General features: G+C 38.1%; 1 protein-coding gene across 2 annotated transcripts in view; it reads right to left on the reverse strand.

Annotated features, from left to right (window-relative positions):
- Nucleotides 1-14904, reverse strand: part of LOC139755360 (protein DOP1A) — an 83955-nt gene extending 69051 nt beyond the window's left edge. For both annotated transcript variants that reach the window (XM_071673538.1, XM_071673537.1), the window contains exons 1-7: nucleotides 14800-14904; nucleotides 9884-10031; nucleotides 7386-7572; nucleotides 6631-6796; nucleotides 5032-5221; nucleotides 3653-3828; nucleotides 2793-3095 (exon numbers count right to left, since the gene is read on the reverse strand). In XM_071673538.1, coding sequence (XP_071529639.1) covers nucleotides 2793-3095; nucleotides 3653-3828; nucleotides 5032-5221; nucleotides 6631-6796; nucleotides 7386-7572; nucleotides 9884-10030 — 1169 coding nt within the window. In that variant the 5' untranslated portion in view covers nucleotide 10031; nucleotides 14800-14904. The remainder of the gene's footprint in view (nucleotides 1-2792; nucleotides 3096-3652; nucleotides 3829-5031; nucleotides 5222-6630; nucleotides 6797-7385; nucleotides 7573-9883; nucleotides 10032-14799) is intronic.
- Nucleotides 14905-17352: the final 2448 nt, after the last annotated feature.

Genomic DNA, 17352 nt, shown 5'->3' on the forward strand with positions numbered 1-17352 from the left:
TATAAATAATCTATCTTATAGTTAGCATAATTTCTATGTATTCATCTAAATATTCTTGAATCCTGTGCATGCTACTCCAGTGTAAAGTATGCCCTATATTTGGAAAAGCCATCTTAGCTAACCTTGGCCACTGCCATCTGCTGCCTCCCACTACAGTCACTGTCCAAGGTCAGAATACTCACCACACTTGCTGCCTCACACATACAATAAAGAAGACTATGAGGTCAATCTTTAAGTTAGTCAGAAATTGTAGCAAAAAATCGATATCCTTATAAAAGAGGTAAATCTGTTATAGTGAGTTGTAGCAAAAATCATATTTCAACAAGAAAAAGCAATCTTCTGTACATGATGTGCAAAAAGTTTCCAGTGAAAAGTATTTTTCCTAACTCTAACTTATGAATGTAAAACCAAAGCACATAAAGGTCAGAACAGGTAAAAAATAAGCACAAAAGAACCTGATAATTTGTGAAGTATAGCTGGCATTATGAAAGTAAAGAATGAAAGAGTGAGAAGGATATTGCATATGGTATGAATCAAAATCAAAAAGGTGCAGAGATAAAAGACTTTCAGGATGGTCTGGTCATGTAAAACATTTGTTGGCAGATGATAGATTGTCACAGAAGATATCATACAGTAGCACAGTTGAAGGTATATGGAGATGATGGAGATCTCTAATGAAATCAAGAAGCAGACAGGAATGATCAGGCTGGCATTGTTTCATAAGAGGGTGCCAAAGAAATTATCTGGATCTAAGGCAATGGCAGCAGATTGTGCTGGGAGGAGGTGTGAATGAAGGAAGTGGTCTAGTATGACAAATCTAATGTATGTGCAGATTAAGCATTCTAAAAATGTTTATGTAAGAGTGGAATTCATACTTCACTTTAACACACTAGGCATATGTTTAAATATCAACCATTCCATGTCCTATAAGGTAGCAGAGAAAACAATGGGAGCTGAAGGGAGTCATCCTATAGAAGAGTGAGCTAAGGTCCAGGGTGCATTAACAACCATGTGGAAGCAGAGTCTAATATTTGTCAGGGTAATGATGGCCATGTTTAAAAGTATTACAGTCATGACAGTGCCGCATGCGGCTGTGAGCACTGAACCTTAAAAGCAAGAAAGGGGAAGGTGGTCATGATGGAAATTATCTGCCAGAGGACGACTTGTGGCATGAGGAAGGATGATCATACGAAGAATGCGAGTCAGTGCAATCTGATTGTAAGGGGTGACCAGAGTATACTGAAATGGTTCAAACATATAAAGAACATGGACGAAAATTGACAGATCTAAGTGTCAGAAGTTGCAGAAGCATTATGCAGGATATGGAGGGATGGAATGAAGGCAGCTTTGAAGTAAGGCTTGAACTTTCAAAAGGATGAGAGGTGTGCATTGATACAATAAACTGGATCAACGTGGTATATGGTGGCTGTGCTGACCATGGACTGAATGAGGTCAGATGTACACGGAGTAGTGTTTTCAGACGATAGGCTCTAGTTTTGGAACATTATACATGACAGGTAGACAGTGTATATGTTCAAATGAAGCCATTGTTTGTTAGTTCCTGATACAACCTTACTATGGCAGAAGCGAATGGGTATGTGTGGTTTCTTTTCACAATTGTCGGCTGATACCTAGAAAAGCAAGACAAACAAACAGAAGCCAAATCTGCTCACATTCACACTCTAACCATCATGTATAATGCACTGAAACCAGTGCCTCCTGCCCAAAGTCAAGCCCCACAGAATGTGATTTCTTCTGACTGCTTCACATAACTCATAACTAGGCTAATCCTCCTCATTTTAACACTAGGCAACTTTAAACTAAGTGACTAAATATATATCAAACCTGCAGTATTCTGATATGACTTTTCCAAATTCACTATAAAACAAATCAACCTATTCTACGGCATCTCTTTGTCTGTGGAGCATCTCTTGATGTGATACAGTACAAATTCTAAGAATTAAGCTGGGTGCCCTTTGTTACAGTTTAGTCAAGAGGAACTTGACTCAAATGGAAATCAACGTTTGTGGCATGGTTAGACTGTTGTTAATCTGAAAGCAACTCCATATCAAGCAAAGAATTAAGAAAGGGTGAGTCTTCACCTCAACCAACCAAAACACTTGAGTCACAGAGAAAATCTCTTATAAATAAAAGTGAATAACGTGCGCAACCAAAATCACTGAAATAATTAGTATTACTAATTTTGATGAAGTAGGAGATTACTAAAAACATGCACTAACTATATGCTTGTCAGAGCAAACTATACATAGGTTTGAACATGAGCCCAGACAAGAGTAATTTGTTGTCTGCCAAGCAGGAAGAGCCTGCACTAGGGTCCAACCATCTACTGGTAGGCTCTGGCAATGTGGTGCAAATTTGATCTAAACGCATGTCAACTGTCAACTAACAGTGCTCAGCTGAGGAGCCTTTGCTATATGTCACCTATATTTGGTTTTGTGAATTTTTCCATGTAATGTTTAATCAAAAATAACACCTGAATATCTTTTGTGAAAATGTTTCCGTGCCAACATCAAATAAAAAAAATGAGAAAATAAAATTCTGACAATAATGACACAGAAAGGAAAACTATTTCAAAACTATATTTTCTTCTGACTACTCTTGCTAATATCTTTTGTGAAAATGTTTCTGTGCCAACATCAAACCAAAAAATGAGAAAATAAAATTCTGACAATAATGACACAGAAAAGAAAATTATTTCAAAACTATATTTTCTTCTGACTACTCTTGCTAACTATCTATTAATACACCTACATGAGACTGATGAAATTTACCTTAACAAATCCAAAAATATATCATCCAAGATATATGGACCAATTTCTGGCTTATCCAACAGGGAGACAATGAGCCTATATGGACGAAGATCAGGTGGATTTGTCCCTTTACTCGTCCTCAAACAAGCAATAATGCCTTCTACAAGCAAAGGTTTGGAAAAAGTTTCAAAATAGACATTGATGTCTCCTCCATCTTCAGTAGTGGTGTCACTGACAGCGCTATTGAGGCGCTTCACAACAGGGTGCTCTGATGACAGCAGTGAAAGGTTGATTTCTGAGCCCATTAGCCATGCATATAATCGTCTGAAAGTAAAAAGAAAAAATTTATAACATTATACATCATAACTGACTGCTGTTTCTTGTGTTAGCAAGGAAGTGCCGGGAACAGATGAAGAAAGGCCACATCTGCTACGTCTATTCTTTAGCTGTAATGTGTAATGCATCAAAACCACAGCTTCCTATCTACAGCCAGGCCCCATTCCTACATACACTATATGATTTTTCAGTTATAAAGCCTTAATGATAACATTAAAGCAAAATAACATAAGGCTCCAATCATATTCCAGCCACTGATGTTCACTTCATACGGTACACCAAGTCTTTATATCCATTGTGTGCCTATAAAAAGTGACATATAACCAACTTAAACATGTTACAATATGTTATATAAGGGCCAAATACATCAACAAACATAAATATCAGAAAAGGCACATTAAGGATGAAAAGACTTGGTATAGCCTTATAAGATGACCATCAGCGGCTGGAATAAAATGAGAACCAAATGTTCAAGTACATTATAAAATTTTACAGTTATAAAGCCTTTTATAATAATATTGAAGCAAAATTACTCATGATGTTACCTGTTTAGAGACATATCTCTTCTCAACAGCACCAATATCGCAGATGTGACAATTCTCACTAAATCAGGTCGAAGTAGCTGAGTGTTGTGCATGGGAAGAGCAGCAAGGGTTAGGTCAAGTGCAGCACGTTGCACCATAACACTTGTGTCTTCCATGGCCTGACAAAGTGCTGACACCTGGTTGTTCATTTACCAAAATAAATATCACAAGAGAGAATATAATTTTCAGACTCTTAAATCAAGTTCTAGTTAGATTCTGCTGTACAACATTCTGGACAATGCAAATCTTTCTTCAAATAAATCTCAGCACACAAAAAGAAAATCCTCCATGCTGATACCACTCTCATACAAATATACTCCTTATACCATACCCTCCGTCTTCAAAGAAGAATATCATGCAAACATACTCTCTAAATCAGTCCCTCCTCCATACATTTGGTTAACCAATATGCTTATTCTCACACATTTACCTAAACTTTCCCATTCTTCCTTTCCATACAATATTACATCATGACCCCATCTGTTACTGTATATTAACATTAACTTTACAATACCAAATTCCTCAATTCCTCTTTCCTATCATCACATTAACTTTTAAAAAACAATGGAACAACCCTAGTTTTGCAAAAATAACTCCCAAAAAAGGTGCATGCTTGTATTCATTCAATACACCATCCAATCCCACACAACATTAAGGACAACAGACATCAGCAAAGCAGCTAACAACATCACCTGACACATCTTTAAATAAGAAGATAAATGTGGAAATGAAATGATAGAGGACAGTATCCTGCGTGATGAAAATGATAGGGTAAAAAAAAAAGTCTGTGGAGTCATGTCTAAACTCAGCAAAGAATTTAGAAAAACAAATTTACGCCAAGAAGCTCAGTGGCCTCAAGAACTTGCAGAGCCTGGAGTGTAGTATACCAGTAAGGAGTGGTACAAAGTTGAGAGTTAAGCAGATGTGCAAGACTACAGTCTTAATGAAAGCAAGATATGACAGATAAAAGGACAGCATAAGAATGAGTACTGGTAAAAGAGAGATATGTAAGGTAACTTGTACAATGGCTGAAGTTTGGGTATTATAAAGCCATTACATTAAGTTCACTGCACACTAACAATGACATAATATGAAGTTCCAATTCTTGCTGCACATTATCAATTCTATATTCTGTATTTCTTACTTGGAACATCTTTTCATATAACTACAGGTTATTAGGAGCTATGACATTTTGCCTTAACTTTAACTAAGAGCCTTATCACTCATCTTTTTTCATATGTCCCAAAAAGATTAAAGGCAATGTAAATATTTACAGTTTGTCAATTTCTGCACACTGAATCAGAATCCACAAATTCTTCCTTCATATTTTGGACACTTACCATTATGTCAATATTTGTACCAAGAATGTAAAGCTGATCTTCAGTTGAAAGTTTTTTGTTGTAACAAGCCATGATGTGTGTGATGGCAGGAAGACGAACTGCTGAGTTACCCCACACACAATCCCAAAGGCAACCAAAGAATTCTGCTTGCCCTACACCCTCAGCAACTCTTGACAAAAGCTGGGATGTCCTTTGGAAGGGAAGACAAAAGATGAGCTTGAAAAACAATCATAGACAACTGTACTTAACATACAGTGACTCACATCTGCATGAGTAGGATCACTTGAGACCAGCATATTACAACAGAAGACAGAGGACTAAAGTTTAACAAAAAAAGGAACAAAGGAGATACCACAGGGGCCCCTGGTGGTACCTTATTGCAAAGGAATCACTTAATCTGTGGCATATCAAGGGTAAAAAAAAAAATCTGAATACAAGCTGTTTACAGCCAACATGCTAACATGAAAGATGCCAAGTGTGCTATAATGATTCTTTTTTAATCTTGGTCAGCTTACAATAATCAACAATAAACAAATTGGGAATTAAGCTAATCAGTGTTTACTAGAAAATAAGACAAAGAGAAGTGCGGCATAAAAATATCAGTGTTCCTTATTGCTTAAAAGCAACTAAGCAGCCTGCCAGATGACTTGGTGTGGATTCTGTTCAAAAATTTCATAACAACATCAATTACAGTAGATGAGCTTGATTCTGAACATTCTGAAGAATCAAATGGATAAAGATATTAAGAAATAGGGGATTATTATCAAATACCATGATAAAATCAAAACGTACAAGCCTTACCATCAATAAAGTCCATATATCTATAACTCTGATGCCTGTTCCTAATGGAACTACCACAAGGGGGTGTTCACAACAAGTCTCCATAACTAATGAACTCCAATGCTACTTTGCCTTCAATACCTCACCTTTGGCAAAGGGCAACTCTAGTGCAGTGTTTGCAGAGGCTCCTACCTAATGTTCCTACTGACAACTTCTACCTAATGCTCCTGCCTAATGTTCCTACATACTACATTTTCCTAATGTTCCTACCTAATGTTCCTGCCTCAATGTTCCTAACTACTGCTTCTATCTATTGCTCCTACCATTTTGCCAAAAGACAGGGCTAGCACATAGTGCTCACTATAGGAAAATCTAGAGTTAAGAAGCATGAACTATGTGAGATGAGTGTTGTTAAGTGTTATGTATGACAAGAAGAGATTGTTATGCTTGTGGACAGAATGCTAATAGTCCACATGTGGGTGAGATTGAAAGAAAAGACAGCTACCTAGGCGGGTAGTACTGGTAATATATTTCTCTGGTCATTGGCTGCCCACCAATTACTACCTGCAGTAGTAACATACCTACTTCCATCTATATGTTTCTTACTAAAATATGCATCTTCATCCTTATGCAATCTTCTGAACACTCCACTCCTTACTTTGCCATCACACACTCCACATCTTTCGGTGATAATTCTGACTTCAGCATAGTATACAAAATCATAAAATATTTTTGCCCTCATTCACATTAGAGAACATGCACTTCAAACCAAATAATATGGAAGTTTTGATAAATGAAATAATCTATAAACAAGAATACCTTTCCAGATGATCAGAGCCTTCTTCCAGTCCTGCAAGGATGCCAGAGAGAAAACCATTGAGTCCTGGCCTTAGTCTGGGGCCCAAGGGGACGAAGTGAGTTTCATATACTGTTAACAATGCAGACCTTACATTCATTGCAGCACTAACAAACAAAGGAAATAATCCTGTGGGTATAAAAAAATTGAACTTAAATATCACTGATAATCCACTTTCATTTTATCTGTGTCCAGTATATCATTTCTCACTTGACTTTACATTAGGTTACAAACTTATCATCAAACAATATATTGGTGCACAACAATCAACTTTCCCAAAATATTTGTTCTCTTCATGTGTATGTAATCTTTTAAACTGTCACTTCATCTCACCTTTGGTCTCACCATACATAAACTAAAATCACTTCTCTCACAAAAACTCTTTTTGCTAATTTTGCAAAAAGGGTGTATGCAGTGCATGCAAGCACTCCTTCAACACAGTAACAGAAAAGTATGGCAAGACATGAGTCACCAGCAGAGCAATATTCAAGAAAGATAAAGTAACTAAAAAACCTGATTTTCTTAATGAAAAGGTGGAGAGGTTGTTGAGCGGGTGTGTATCAAGTAAACTGTTTGAAACTCACCCATTTGCAACCATTCTATCACTTCCTTACCTCCGTGAATCTTGTTAACTAGCTTGAATCTACCTGACCAACTTAATGATATTAGCCTCACGAATTGCTAGATTGTTTCTTAAGAACAGAATAAATCAACTAACCTGCACTATATATAAAAAGCTCTTGTGAGAGGCGGTTGGTACCCATACATTTAAAGATGATATCATATGTTTCAAGGACTTTCAAATGAACTCCTGATGGTAAAGCGGGATGCATGCATTGGGCTAAACGCTTGCTGATAGTTATGCGCCGTGGGACTACTGGGTATTTCATGTGAGACAATAACACCTGTGGGTAAAACAAAGTAAGGAATAAGGAGGGTAGAAATTCAACATCAGTTCAAAATCAGTCCTGTTGCATCACAATGATATCAAGCCATAATATGAAAGATACAATGAACTTCTTAGAATTAGCTAATCACTCAGGAATAAGCCTAAGGAGGATGGTAATGTGGTACAAAGGTGCTTTCATGTAATCAGCATGAAAGCATACAAGACAAGTAGTGTGATAGATTTATTCTGTGTGAGAATACCTTGAAGAACAATGTTAAAGCCTTTGATGATGTCTAATTACCACTACCATGAGGAAGGGATGTCATGAATGGATAGAAACATCCAAAATGTGTTCTGTAATCACATGAGAAGGACGGATAAAAGAAGACCTAACAGTCAATGAGGTTTGCATAAAGCAAGATAGGGGAGTATTTGGATCTGAAGCCATGGTGAGTATATGAGAACTGGATGTTTTGGTCGATTCTGCTGTAAACTAATTCTTGAGGAGTTTGCCTACTGATGGATGATAGTTGGGCTAAGGAGCAGTAAAAGGAAGGCAAGTTGGGGACACTGTGGTTTTCAGGGTGGGTACATGGTAAATTTTCATCTGTATGGGATTTAGCTGTACAGCAAGGAGTTGTTGAAGAAAGCAAGGAGTGCTTGGACTGATACTGAGTAAAAATTATTACATGTAGAAGTTTGATGTGTTGCCATAGCCAACATGGGTTATTTCTAGTTTTAACTTCATGAGTGATGGCAGGAGTATAAAGTAGTGCAACAATTGTGTCAGTGAATATTTCAGAGGCTTTCCATGACTGTCCTGCTGAGGGGTGTGGTACATTAATGAGTGATTTCTGAGTAATGCTCCAGGAGTATTTTGTCCTCTTTGGGAAATGGGATGCCGTCATACTGGATTACCAGCGCTGCAGGTGTGAGGACTGGGGTGAAGCACAATGTATGATTTTTTTTACTGCTTGCCATTATGGTTCTGTGATTCATCATGATGTGGTATGAATACCTATCAATTGTTGTTTTATGGTTATTCATTTAATAACATTGATATTTAGAATTCATACGTTTTGTGGTCCGTGTCAATGTGCCAGTGGTGTGTCATTCTGTCTCAGAAGAGAAGCTTGAGTTACAAAGCTCTCTATGTCCAAAACAAGAAAACAAATGGAAGAAAAAGGAAGAGGAGCAGGTGACAGTGTTAACAGTCAAAAAACAGATTAAAAACATATGATGTGAGTATCTGAAGGACTGCTGAATATCTGATAATAGGGTAGCAATGTTAGGATGAGGTGATATGTGGATTGAGAGAGGCCTACTGAATAGTTTGGTGAAAAGGGAGGATGAATCACCTCCAGGAACAATATTCATGTAAGTCCTGATATTACCAAGGATCCTTCTAAAGGCTACTGCAGCCAAAGCTGCACAAATGTATGAAAGAAAAGAAAGATGTATGTATGTATCAGTTTATTTACTTATATTTACTAATTATACTTGATCACCATTTTCCATGTCAGCGAGGTAGCACCAGGCAACAGATGAAGAATGGCCCATCCACTAATATACATACATATACATGTACACACATACATACAAATAACATACACATACACAGACATATACATATATAAACATGTACATATTCATACTTGCTTGCCTTCATCCATTCCTGGCACTACCCCGCCCCACAGGAAACAGCACTGCTACCCCAAGCTCCAGCAAGGCAGCACCAAGAAAACAGACAAAAAAGCCACATTTGTTCACACTCAGTCTCTAGCTGTCATGTGTAATGCACTGAAACCACAGCTCCCTCTCCACATCCAGGCCCTACAGACCTTTCCATGGTTTACCCCAGACATTTCACATGCCACTGACAGCATGTCGAACCTGGTATACCAAATCATTCCAATTCACTCTATTCCTTGCACACCTCTCACCCTCCTGCATGTTCAAGCCCTGATTGCTCAAAATCTTTTTCACTCCATCCCTACACTTCCAATTTGGTCTCCTGCTTCTCCTTGTTCCCTCCACTTTTGACACATATATCCTCTTTGTCAACTTTTCCTCACTCATTCTCTCCATATGTGAGTGGATATGTCTTCCTTCACCTGCTTCCTGGTGCTAATGTATGACACAGCGATCAAGTATGAAAAAAATATACATGTGCAGATGAGATGACCATGTCTAGGGCACTGCATTGCCTGTAACATCTCAGCTACCATAAAAAGGAAAAGGTACAATAACTGCCAAGAAAAAATTACACTCTTAAAGATAACAATCACATGTAGTACATTTCCTTAGTTCTTCAAAATCATCATTACCTTATTAAGTTTTCCAAGTGTGGCTATGAGGTCTGCCCACTCACTAGTATTTTCAAAGTTTCGAAGTGTTTTGTCAACCGCTGCCACATAAGCACGGTACTTTGAGTCCCCAAGCAAGTCATATTCTTCAAGACTCAATCCACTCATCCTGTAAAATATTTATATGCAGGTAGTTTAACCACTTTTTGTGTAAAAAACAATTTGTCATTTACTATGCCGACCTACTTATCTTAGGCTGTCCAGGATTAAGAATATAAAAAAAAGCAGAGGAGATAATACGGGACAAGGTAAGGAGTCTACCTATACCTCTAACACTTCATTTCCTCTCAGAACTCCCCATGAGGGAAAGACAGAAAAGTTTTCAGGCTGCCCAATCCAAACATACCTTTCTAGCATGCTTCATCCCCATCAAGCCCTCCTAGGTTTTCCTTCCAATATATTCCTTCAGTTTCATCTCCATGGGTGCTGGCTGTCTCTCTCTCAATTTACTTCCTCTTATCTCTCATCTATACATTTTTATCAACCTATATTCTTGCATCTTTAGGTCGGGAATGAATGAGAAATAATTATGCACATCAGAAGTAAAAAATAAGCTCAGAAAGATAAATAAAACTATTCATTAACAAAGACTGCCTTATACATTTGGGGAAATGTATGAACAGGAGTAGAAACAGGGATGAGCAGACTATGATGAAGACAAAAGTTAGTTGATGAAAAAGAAAAGAATTTGGAGGGAGGTGAACCTTTGAATCACTGAGATGACTGGAAGGGAAAAGAACACATATGTTGTATATGAATCAAGAAAGCTAAATGAGGATATCAGAAACAAAAAAAAAAAAAAAAGAATGTGAAAATATTATGGAGAATAGCAAGCTATCTTAGAAGGAAGTACATATATGTAGATACAAAGGGGGTATCTGTTAACTTAGTTTTTTTGCCAAGTCTGATGTACTATTTGTGACAAAGGAAACAGATGAAAGAATGGCCCAACCCACCCACATACACATGTATATACATAAACGCCCACACACGCACATATATATATCTATACATTTCAGAGTATACATACATATACATACTTGCTGCCTTCATCCATTCCCATCGCCACCCCACCACACATGAAATGGCACCCCCCTCCCCCAGCGTGCGTGCGGGGTAGCACCAGGAAAAGACAACAAAGGCTACATTCGTTCACACTCAGTCTCTAGCTGTCATGTATAATGCACCGAAACCACAGCTCCCTTTCCACATCCAGGCCCACAAAATTTTCCATGGTTTACCCCAGATGCTTCACATTCCCTAATACAATCCATTGACAGCACGTTGACCCCAGTATACCACATCATTCCAATTCACTCTGTTCCTTGCAAGCATTTTACCCTCCTGTATGTTCAGGCCCCGATCGCTCAAAATCTTTTCCACTCCATCCTTCCACCTACAATTTGGTCTCCCACTTCTCCTCATTCCCTCCACCTCCGACACTCTTGGTCAATCTTTCCTCAATCATTCTCTCCATGTGACCAGTCCATTTCAATAAACCCTCTTTTGCTCTCTCAACCATACTCTTTTTATTGCCACACATCTCTCTTACGCTTTCATTCCTTACTTGATCAAACCACCTCACACCACATATCATCCTCAAACATCTCATTTCTAACACATCCAGCCTCCTCAGCACAACTCTATCTATAGCCCATGCGTCACAACCATATAACATTGTTGGAACCACTATTCCTTTAAACATAATCATCTTTGCTCTCCAAGATAACGTTCTTGCCTTCCACACATATGTATGCAGCGAGGATAAAGATTACTGTGCTGAGAGTTACTGAAGACCAAGTCTTCTTAGCATGGCAGTCAATGTGCAATGTAAGACTGAGCATGTTAAAAAATTACTAAAGACCTTATTGGTACAGATTTAGGTGAACAGCTGAAGGGAAGAAGGTGTGTAGACCAAAATTTTGCACTTGGACCATCACATATATTGCACTTTCAGCTGAATCAGTGAATAAGACGGAAAGAATGGTTCATTGCTGATGGATGTACTTCAGTAACCCCTGTTACATTACAGTAAACCTGTTAGAACAAGATTCTTATTTTCTAAAGTCACTTGATATATGAGAGTGCTATGATCATTACGGATAGTTGAGGAAAAGTTGATAATGACAGTGAAATCATGAAAAAGGAAAGAACTGAAAGTTCTCTGAGAGGCCTGCTGAATGAGAAAAACTCAAATGTAAAGTGTTCTAAAAGTTTGCACTGATAAGAGTGACTCCTCAAACTCTACTGAGTGGATATGAAACTTCAGTACTGCTTGGATCAGTAACATAAAAAACAAAAGGACTTTGAATCATGTATAACATAGATGATGTCTTCAAAATATGAATAAGCTGAAATCCTTCACACGCCTAAGATGAAACATGGGCTATGACTCTGATATTTCCAAACCCAACAATTCTAGGAAAGGGGCCTACATCTCTACATACGCTTGTTCCACAGTCCTTGGATGGAAGGCAAAGCCTTCCAACTCCACCTCGCATTAACCCACAGTCAAAGGATAAAGAAAGGGAGAAGGAAGGAAGATGCAATTCCATAATCCTAAGATGACAGAAAGGGAAGACTAACTCAAATATACAGCCACAAATAGCAGTCCATGATGGGATGTTTGGCTCCCTAATAATCTGCTGAGTTTAAACATTCTAAGAGTGGGAGCTCTTCTCTTTTCCCCTCTCCTGGCCTTAATGCATTGAAATGGGGAGTTCTTCTCTCGATACCCTCTAACCCCACAATCTCAGGACAAAAAGGCTCTGCTTCTAATAACCTGCATGCTCTGCAGTTTCTGGAAAGAACACTACCTTCTAAACCCCACAAAGCCTACAAACATAGGATTTTAGGGAACTTCTCAATAAACAGGTTTCAAAGTCTTCATCCCATAACCCACATCCCTGAAGCCTTACTTTCATCCACACATAATTTCTACATGAATCCAACATTCTGATCCACCTTTCTGACTTCATTTTCTACACACCTTACATGAAACTAAAGATATCTTTGAAAAAGGAATAGTTATACAGACTGGGAATTTGACTAATTCTTAAGGAAGAGCCTAAAACAATAAAAACTGGCTAGAATGTCTGGAATTCATCTCCTTTACAGAATGCACAGAACAGTAGCAAAAATAGCTGTTTAAAACAATAACAAATACATACATATTTTTTGCCACACACAAATGAATAATAGAAAATTTACTCAAAGGAAAATTTCCATCTTACCGATCAGGTGTTAATCTACACTTTAACTTCCGCATATCCTTATGGTGCAGATGTGAAGAGTACATCATGTACTTGTTAAAAAATAAAGGTTAAAATCAGTACAGGTAGGCTTACATTCTTAAATCCAACTTAGCCAAAAAAAGTGGTCATGCCCTCATCTTGTAAGTCACAACTCCTGTAAAAGCAGAGAGCACATGCAACTTAAATTTTTAGTACAGGAAATGTCAGAGAGAAAAGGAGTACAGAATTCTAAAATTAGAGTATAAAGCCATGTTAATACAAACATGCAATACAGTATAATACAAGACCATGCAACAACACAGACATCTACTAAAGTGTCACAACTATTTACATATGTTCACAAATGTAGGGTGGCATACCAATACCGAACCTGAGTGACCCAATGCACACTGATGAAAAAGAAACACCAGGTTTAAACAGGAAACAAAGCATTTTTTTTTAAGGTAGATATCTCACCTGTCTTAAAGCATGTAGTTCTCTCAATGACATCCGATATCCCGGATGAAGGGATGAATTAATACCAGTAAATATTGTGATTATGGCATAATCACATGTAATGCATGCCAAAAAAAAAGGTGTCTAGAGGGTAGTTTTAGAAAATTTGCTTCAAAACAATATTCATCATTCACCAAGCTCTAACCATCTTGCACAACCAGCTCTAATGTAACACCATCAAAACCTTGGCACTCAGATGCCATGCAGCTATTACATTTAAACTACAAAGTTTGTTAGATGGTCCACCCTTCACAGGAGATGATGGACACAGGGCAAGTGAGAGAATTGAAAAGTTGGTTCTGGGCTTGTGAAAAGCATGTTTTTTTCAACATTTCAGTTCAATCCGACATTTTCCCCACATCTCCCTAGGACTACCATCATTTTCCAATATTCAGTTTTGACAAGTGACAACTGTCAAGGATGTCAATGATTACAAGGCATGTAATCATGCCACTAAATGATCTTACTTTAAAGGTAAGATCAAATGCATCTTAATCACGGTTTGGGAGTGCTCTAGAAAGAAATGTTTGACCCATTTACCTGCATGACAAAGAAGGTAAATGTAACTTGCTTTGGGAATTTTAGTTAAGATTTTAGAGATTGTGCTAACTCTTATAGGTGTTTAAAGTACTTCACAATGTTTAACTAAATGCTTTCCCTAATCTTCATAGCTCTCGCTACTATGAACCCATGATCATATGAAAATTCATTCCGATGACACTACCATTATCTTAAAATATTCTTCTCAATATACCCTATAGTTCAAAGGGAAATTCTTAGATTTCGAAGGTGATAAAGTGGTGGGACTACAATGAAACACTACTAAATATCAATAACCTTATCATCATTTGAACCATTTCCAAAACAGAAAGGTTTCTTAAAAGTTCAATACTGTGCATTACGTTAACTGATGGTGCACTACATTTGCTGAACAAAGTCCAATCACCGTTACAGAAGCTGCAGGTATCTCGTGCAATTACCACCACCTGATCATTACACACACACAAAAAAACTACATACACTACGTACACACATAATCAGGCTTAGGCTCTATGTACAATTGCAACAAAACGAAAAATATCAATCACTTAGAAGTCAACAAGCCACATTTCTCGTTTAGGTACATACCTGATACATAAACTTGAGACATGAGAAGTATTTAGTGGTAGAAAGCCGTCCTCACACTACTATTTACACCTGCATCATCAGCTGAATGTGACGTACCATCACTACAGAGATCTGCAAGATAAACGTAACATAAACATTCACAATTTATACCATCTAAACATTAAAATGATAATCAACTCATCTAAAATTTACTTCTCTCTTCGTCCCAAACCATTATATAAACATTTGAACACGAGTTGTGCCTATATTCAGGTGTACAGAACAAAGCTCGTGTGCGTGCGAGGTGCACATACATGAACGTCTACAAACTTGCACATCATGATACATACATGTACAGGGAGATGGCGTTTCATTCTCAGATGGAGGGAATATATCAAGGGTTTGCTCATCACAGAAAAGCAACTTCCTGAGAGATAACTTCAAATGAATCATCGTACAGATGTCACGAGCTCGCAAATCCCGGTTATACCTATATCATTATCGATGGACGACTCTATTGAAGTAGTGACTTATATTGTACGTAATTCAAACTATAGTATCTGAAAATAATTAAAACAGCGCATTTGGAAAAATAATGTTCATTGGTATAGTTGTACTTTAGAAGGCTCTTCGGGAAGATTTCTAGATGCGAGTAAGGCAACATCATGTAGCCAAGACACTTGTGCTGGGGGAAGTGGGGGATGTAGTAACTTAACCCCCCCAAAAGCCCTCAACGTTAGTCCCCCGACTTCGATAACGCAACTTCCACTGGATTTCCAAGCTTAAATGTACCTAACTGTATGAATTTTGTCTCATAACTGGAGTACCGGGCTAATCTTACCATTTTCCTCTTACAAGCCCCATACGTTTACTCAAACCTTGCTTAATATTAATACCTTTTTCACATAAGTACACTTGCCAATTCATGTCCACTTAAATTTTTATAAGTATCATTATGACAGACTCCGTCAAGTCTATGGTCCCTATGTAGTCCCCGGCATCATGGAGTGCTAAGAATCTCAGGGTTCTTCCTGACTCTACTGCCAGTGAGAGGGAGGGCTCCGGCAATGATTATAACTCCCTCCCCCCAAGACCTTTCCCTCTCTGTCAGACCTTCCTCTTTTTCTTTTCACTATACCAGCATTCGTGGTCTCTCTAGTAACTTCTCAGTTTAACACCATCTGTCTAGTACCTCTCCTAATATCTTACTTCTCTCTGAGACACAGTTGTCTAATGATGTTCTCACTAGTTCCTTTTTCATATCTAACTATAACCTCTACTCACGATTCCGGTTCAAAAATGGTGATTGTGCTTATTCCAACATCAACACGCCTCAAGGACCTTCAATCCCCAAACTTTGATATTTAAGTGGCTCGAGGTCTGTCTCCCTACTACAACACTTTTCCCCTGTTTCGCCTATTGCTCTCCTAGTTGTTCAAATCTTATATCCTTCTTCGACTATCTAAACTCCTGCCATGAGACTGAGACATCCTCTCACACGCAAGCGGAGATCCTCTACCTCAGGGGATTTCAACGTTCACCATAGGGAATGGTTGAATTCCTCCCATACGGATGGTGGACGGATTGAGGCCCTCACGTTCTCCATTCTCAGTAATTTTAAGCAAGTACTTCTGAACTTGCACCTGTGCTTGCTCGTCTGTTCCGTTTCTGTCTAAAATTAGGATCTTTTCCTTCTCCTTGGAAGCATGCATTGAAACATTCCAGCCGTAAGAAGTGTGACCGTTCTGACCCCTCTAACTATCGTATGATTGCTTTGACATCTACCATTTCCAGGGTCTTTGAACCCCTCCTCAACTCCCATATCCTAAGACATTTGAATCACCAGTATGGCTTCCGTAAGGCGAGATCCATTGGTGATAGTCTTTCCTATTTTACTAATGTCTGGTCATCATCCTTGAAAGATTTTGGGAAGTCGTGTGTAATGCCCTTGACACATCTAAGGCTTTTGACATGGTTTGGTATCGGGGTCTCATCTCTAAGCTCCCATGTTTTGGCTTCTCTCCCTCACTTTGCTCCTTTCTCTGTGGTTGTTGATGGATCAGCCTCCCCCTCTTTTCTTCATCAACTGTGGTGTCCTTCAAGGTTCTGCCTATCCCCTACAATTTTTCTCCTTTCTTCCACGATTTCCTCTCCTCCAATGCACTCATAAAATGTTACTCTTGGCAAATAAAAGTCAATAATCAAACATACTGCACAAAAGAGATCCATCTTCATAAAGCTACGGGTACCCACTTCGAAAGTTCTGGCTACGGATCTAATAAAACTTAACTCTGAACTAATTTCCAAATTTCAAAAACATTATCAATACATCTTGAATTTCCAGAGCACCATAACGTAACGACTGTTGTGCCGATCCAATGGTAAGTCGCCATATTTAATAACCCGATGAAATTTCACAGTCAAGATCAGAAACACGAACCGATAAAGAAACTAAAGAGTGGAAATAGATTTCATTGCAATCTAAAATATTCTAAATTTACCACACCTTATTCAAATGCATATAAGAAAAAAATCATGATACAGAGCTAAATAAAGAACAGTATTCTATAACGA

The sequence above is a fragment of the Panulirus ornatus genome, chromosome 19, assembly GCF_036320965.1.
Source record: "Panulirus ornatus isolate Po-2019 chromosome 19, ASM3632096v1, whole genome shotgun sequence".
Taxonomy (NCBI): Eukaryota; Metazoa; Arthropoda; class Malacostraca; order Decapoda; family Palinuridae; genus Panulirus; species Panulirus ornatus.